The 6764-nt window shown below is 42.3% G+C and overlaps 1 protein-coding gene across 2 annotated transcripts in view; it reads right to left on the reverse strand.

The window, feature by feature from the left end:
• The window catches only part of LSP1 (lymphocyte specific protein 1), a 257446-nt gene extending 251040 nt beyond the window's left edge, over positions 1–6406 (reverse strand). For both annotated transcript variants that reach the window (XM_030201230.1, XM_030201228.1), the window contains exon 1: positions 6236–6406. In XM_030201230.1, the coding sequence (XP_030057090.1) occupies positions 6236–6306 (71 nt within the window). In that variant the 5' untranslated portion in view covers positions 6307–6406. The remainder of the gene's footprint in view (positions 1–6235) is intronic.
• Between the last annotated feature and the right edge of the window lie 358 nt (positions 6407–6764).

Below are 6764 nucleotides of genomic sequence, written 5' to 3' on the forward strand. Positions count from 1 at the left end.
GGCAGAAACCCAATTAGTAGCACCATTCCATGCTATCAATCCCAGCCGCCCCCCCCCCCCCCCCACCACCACCACATACACACCTTTATCCTCCAAATATTACCATTTTCCCTTCAGAAACCTTCCCTGACAACAGTGCCTTCAGTGAAAGATTAAAACATGGTCTCTCCATAAATTTCCTGTGAAAGCTCTGACACGTAACATAGTTATGCAGTGTGAAAGAAAACCAAAGGTCCACCGTGTCCACATTCCTACATGGGAGGGCAGTCCTTCAGATTCATATTTGCATCACACACTTAGAAATAGAAATACTTATCATTCTCTCTGGAGAAAGAAGAGCAGCAAAACCCTATAAGGGTGACCTGGGATATACTAGAAACAAATGCAGAGCCTAATTAGCATATTTAAGGAGTCTGTAAGAGTATCATAATTGTTATAAATAGTGCTGATACTTTCTAGGCAGAAATGCAACACAAGTGAATGAAATATTGATGACACCAAGCAACATTTTAGAACAGAGCCCTGTACATGCCCATAACACTCCAGAAACTTGTCTGTGAGTAAAGAGCTGGTGCCTAATATGGGTATCATTGCCATCGCATCCCAAATCAACCAACAGGCTGAGCCAGTCCTGGGTTTGTCCTATTAGATGCACAGATTTGTTCTTATTTTTTAATGACAATCAATGAAAAAAAAAACTGTGATACAAATCCCTGCATGCAATAGGAGAAAACAGGACTAGATTAACCAGTATATTGGCTATTTGTCTTAAATTTGAAATAGGTACATTATGGAGTAACACTGAACATTGTACATATCGAAAGTACAGTGTGTTAACAATGAATGAAGAGAACACTAGCAGTACATATCATAGTAACACTGGACAAAAAGTGCACAGATAATGTATACAATGATGAGAACATAAGAACATAAGCGTTGCCATAGTGAGACAGACTAAGGTCCATCAAGCCCAGTGTCCTGTTTCCAACAGTAGCCAATCCAGGTCACAAGTACCTGGCAATAGTAAAATAGATATCATGCTGCTTATCCTAGAAATAAGAAGTGGATTTTCCCAAGTCCATCTTATTGGCTTATGGACTTTTCTTTTAGGACATTATCCAAACCTTTTTTAAACCCTGCTAAGCTAACTGCTTTTACCACATTCTCTGGCAATGAATTCCAGAGTTTAATTGCACGTTGAGTGAAGAAACATTTTCTCCTCTTTGTTTTAAATTTACTACTTTGTAGCTTCATTGCATGCCCCCGAGTCCTTGTATTTTTGGAAAGAGTAAACAAGCAATTCACGTCTACCCGTTCCACTCTACTCAGTATCTTATAGGCCTCTATCATATCTCCCCTCAGTCATCTCTTCTCCAAGCTGAAGAGCCCTAGCCGCTTTAGCCTTTCCTCATAGGGAAGTCATCCCATCCTCTTTATCATTTTTGTCATCCCTCGCTCTACCTTTTCTAATTCGGCTATATCTTTTTGGAGAACTGGTGACCAGAATTGCACACTGGCATTGTACACCATAGTAACACTGGATGTAGAGTGCAGAGACAATATACACCAAGCACTGAATGATGAGAATATCAACAGTGTACACCATGTTGGCACTCAATGATAAGTGCACAGATAATGCACACAATGTTAACATGTTGAGCATATCAACAGTGTACATAACGTTGACAATGAGTAAAGACTGCACAAATAACAAGCCCCATGTTAACACCAAACAATGAACATATTGACAGCATTCACGGAACTAACAATGAATGAAGCACAGATAATGTACACCACATTAACACTGAACAATGAACATATTGACAGCATACAGCATATTGACACTGAATGAAGAGTAAACTGATAATATCCACAATGGTAACACTGTATGGAAACGAGAGCATATCAACAATGTACATCATCCTAACACTAAATGAAGAAGGCAAAGACCACACCTCGAATATTGTGTTCAATTCTGGTCACTGCATCTCAAAAAAGATATAGTGGAATTAGAAAAGGGCAATGAAAATGATAAAAGGGATGGGACAACTTCCCATGAGGAAAGGCTAAAGTGGCTAGGGCTCTTCAGCTTGGAGAAAAGGTGGCTGAGGGGAGATATGATAGAGGTCTATAAAATAATGAGTAGAGTGGAACGGGTAGATGTGAAGCGTCTGTTTACGCTTTCCAAAAATACTAGGACTAGGGGGAATGCAATGAAGCTAGTAAATTTAAAACGAATCAGAGAACATTTTTCTTCACTCAACGTGTAATTAAACTCTGGAATTCGTTGCCAGAGAATGTAGTAAAGGCGGTTAGCTTAGCGGAGTTTAAAAAGGGTTTGGACAGCTTCCTAAAGGAAAAGTCCATAGACCATTATTAAATGGACTTGGGGAAAATCCACTGTTTCTGGGATAAGCAGTATAAAAGATTTTGTACTTTTTTGGGATCTTGCCAGGTATTTGTGACCTGGATTGGCCACTGTTGGAAACAGGATGCTGGGCTTGATGGACCTTTCCCAGTATGGCAATACTTATGTACTTATGTAACATACACCATGTTAACACAGTAACATAGTAGATGACAGCAGATAAAGACCTAAATGGTCCATTCAGTTTGCTCAACAGTCACACTGAATCATTTCATGATTCAACCATGAGTACACCTGATCCTGATCTTTCTTTGCCATTTTCGGGACACAAACTGTAGAAATCCACTCACACTGTCCTTACGTCCCAACTACTGGAGTTGCCGTCAAAGTCCACACCAGCCAATCCCGGTCCATCTTGCCATACATGGGACACAGACCATAGAAGTCTGCCTGACATTAATTATCCTTAGGTTCCAACTACTGAAGCTGCTAGCAAAGCCCTTTCCAGGCTATTCTAATTTGTCTTGCTATACACAGGACCCAGAATAGAAGCTCTGATTTAAGTGATGTATGAAGTTATGCAGTGTGCTTTTGATTGAGATACTCTGGGTGTTGGGATTTTCTTGTGATAGAAAACTGAATGAAGAGCACACAGTCAGCGTGTACCATGCTAACACTGAACCGGTAGCATACACTGTGTTATCACTGAATGAAGATTGTACCAACAGTGCAACATGTTAAGAAAAAATCATGAGTACACTGGCAATGTACACCATGTTAACACTGAATGAAGAGCATACAAGCAGCCTACACAATGTTAACAATGAAATGATGAGCACATTGGCAGCATACACAATGTTACAACTGAATGAAGATTGTACCAACAGTGTACACCATGTTAACACAGAATGATGAGCAGACAAGCAGCATGCACCATGTTAATACTGAATGAAGAGCACCCTGGCAGTGAACACCATGCTAACACTGAACGAGAAAAGCTCCTGAGTGTATACCATAAGGAATTTTTAAAAAATGAATGAGGAGCATGCCAGCAGTGTACACTGTGGTAATGAAGAGAACATAAGCAATGCACATTGTGTTTAATACTAAATGATGAACACACCAGCTGCAGCATACAGTGTGCAGAGGCTGCACACACCTTGTTAGCACTAAATGATAAATGCACTAGCAATATACAACCTTTTACCATTGAATGATAAGCACACCAGCAGCACACACTATTAACACTGAAAGGTGAGTGAACACTTTAACACTGAATGAAAAATGCATCAGAAATGTATACCTCGTTACCACTAAATAAGGCTTCCATTCCCAACCCAGTCCTCAGGGTACACCTTGTCCCATTGGGTTTTCAGGATATCCACAATGAATATGCATGAGTTAGATTTGCATGCACTGCCTCAAATGCATGCAAATCTAACTCATGAATATTCATTGTGAATATCCTGAAAACCTGATGAGAAAAGGTGTGCTCTGAGGACTGGGTTGAGAATGGCTTAAATAAGGATTTTCCTGGCAGTGCACGTTCTAGTCCAGTCTACTCCAGACTCTGTTCCTTTTATCTTGCTGCACCATATGCCTGGAATAGACTTCCTCAGCCGGTACGTCAAGCTCCATCTCTGGCCGTCTTCAAATCTAAGCTAAAAGCCCACCTTTTTGATGCTGCTTTTAACTCCTAACCCTTATTCACTTGTTCAGAACCCTTATTTTATCATCCTCGCTTTAATATTCCCTTATCTCTTGTTTGTCCTGTTTGTCTGTCCTAATTAGATTGTAAGCTCTGTCGAGCAGGGACTGTCTCTTCATGTTCAAGAGTACAGCACTGCGTATGTCTAGTAGCGCTTTAGAAATGATAAGAGGTACTGGTAGTAGGTTGACACCAATTGGCTATTTTTATTGTTATTATAATTACATGCAACTGAAGAATTACACACAAAGACAAGCTCATGCGACATGTCGTGTATCAGGCCAGGGCTCCAGATATGCCAGTTCCAGGCTAGAAACTTTTGGCCAGTCCTGGTTTTCTACTTACATCCCAAAGCACCATGGGATTTGTAATTGCTGATCCTGTGCATTGAAATCAGTGCTGCAAGTCCCATAATGCAACAGGATGGGGTGGTCAGAAATCCAGGACTATTCCAAAATTGCCAGCCTGGAACTGAGTAACATGACATCTCTGGGGCTCCCCCAGCTGCAGAATATTCATACAGGCATATGCAGCACAATCCCTAATGGTCAAGGGCCAGGCTGATTGTAATAGTCACATCTTCTGCAAGTAGCAGGAGCACAGGAAAGCAGTCAGATCCTCCAACCTCCCCCAGTCATGCTGCCAGTGAGGACTTTATTCTCCATCCTGATTTTAACATCCACCTAACACTACACAAAAACTAATTTTACCATTGTCCCAGTGGTTCTCACCCAGTGCACGCCCAACCAGTCAGTTTTCAGGCTATCCACTACGAATATACATAAGATAGATCTGAATGCAATGCTTCCTTTTGTAAGCAAATCTATCTCACGCATATTCATTGTGGATAGCCTGAAAACCTGACTGGTTGTATGTGCCCCTGCTCTACAATACCAAATGTTTCCTCTGCCAAAATTCATCTGCCCGCGTTCAGGCTTTATCCATACTGGTCTGTGAGTTTTTAGTTCATGTATGCTTTTAAATATAGAACTTTTCTCCCACGTGCTGTGCAAAACCCGGGGCCTGAATTAAGAAGATTTCTTTTATCACCCTCTCCTTTCTGCCAGCGGGGAAAGCCTTCAGTTACTGTCGCCCATACTGTGCAATTCTCCTTGGATCATTCCAGAAAAATGAAAGCCTCATGGATCCTCTGATCACAGAACGAACGATCTGTCACGGTCTCACTGCGCTTCCTCCATGAATTATTTTAAAAGGATTCATTTTGTTGGTTAGGACCAACCGAACATCATAATGTCCCTCAGCAGGAAGGAGATCTGGCATGCAGCTGAATTATTTGCAGAGTGCTGGTGGGTTGATTTGACTCAAAGCTCCCGCGCTCAGCATGGCGCAGGCAGGTTCTATCTGACAAAGATGGGGTGGGGTTTTTAGGCACTGTGACTACTGCAGTCATCAGTCATATAATCTTCTTGCCTGTTGCATGTGCCTACCATCTTGGATGTGATTTCCTTTGCTATTAAAACAACACATTTGATGTTTTATTAGGCAGCTAACCTTGAATAAGCTTAAGCTGATTGTGTTTTACCTGACACCGAACTGAGAAGCCCACATCTCCGAGTTCCGGCACTAGCACTCAATTCTTTCTCACTAGGAGGATCCCAGATAACCTTCCTTCACTTTTCTCTTTAAGCTCTTGATCCTGCTTCTTCCCTCCCCATCCCATTCACTTGTTGATGCAGATTCATCACAGCCCTTGTTTCGCTTCTGAAGCGAAATGAGGGCTCAGTGAGTTCAGTTCAGACACCAGTCTTTAACTGCAAACTGACTTGTCTCTAACACAATGAGCTGCATTAAAATCCCGTCTGAAACCCATTTCACAAGTACGTAAGTGTACTTCCAGCCGCTTATCCATCCCAAAGATGGCTGCACATCTGCCAACCCCCTGTCCCATCTGACAGGATCATCATCTATGCCATGGCAGTGGATGTGACCGGCTGCCGTTTCAGCGGAGATGTGTCAAGGACAAATCAGGGTCAGCTTTCACCCTGGCTCAGACCTGTGAGTGATCTGTCACAATCCTTGACAATACCTAGTCAGAAAAAGCAGTCCCCACCCCACAGCTAAACTCAGACAACTGCAGGTGGCTCACAGAAGCCAGGTTTCTAAAATGACAGCCGAAGAGAGGAGCCGGTGTACAGTACCTGTCATCCTCCCCTTCGGGCTTCTCTGGGGCTCGTTCCAGGCTGCTGGGGGATTCTTCGCAGTCAGACATCTCTCCTCTTTGCCTCTCACCTTGCAGTGTTGCTGCAGCAGCTTCTGGGGTTGATGTGTTTCTGTGCAGTATGTGTGTGTGTGTAGGCGTGCGAGTGTATTGCCTTTGTGCTCTCTGAATGCCTGCAAGTTTCATTTCCTTCAGCAGAAAGAACGGATATTGTGGTCAGTGCTAGAGACATGTCTTTTTTTTTTTTCATGCTATGATTATTTTAGGGTTTCATTTTCAAGCTGCTGTTGCTTCAAAAAAATTTGACTTGATTAACAAAAAAAAAAACCTGGAGAAGGAAACCAAGGTTTTTGTTTTCCGGTGTGCTCTTGATTTCCAGCAAATCCTAAGTGAAAATGCAGGATTGCTGGCTGGCTGGACCAGTTCCTAGAGCTTTCAGTACATGATGTCAGAGCTGTAAGGACAAGGCCTATGGAAACGCTGTTCTAGAAACAAGATACTTCTTCCCC

The sequence above is a fragment of the Microcaecilia unicolor genome, chromosome 4 (assembly GCF_901765095.1).
Source record: "Microcaecilia unicolor chromosome 4, aMicUni1.1, whole genome shotgun sequence".
Lineage (NCBI taxonomy): Eukaryota > Metazoa > Chordata > Amphibia > Gymnophiona > Siphonopidae > Microcaecilia > Microcaecilia unicolor.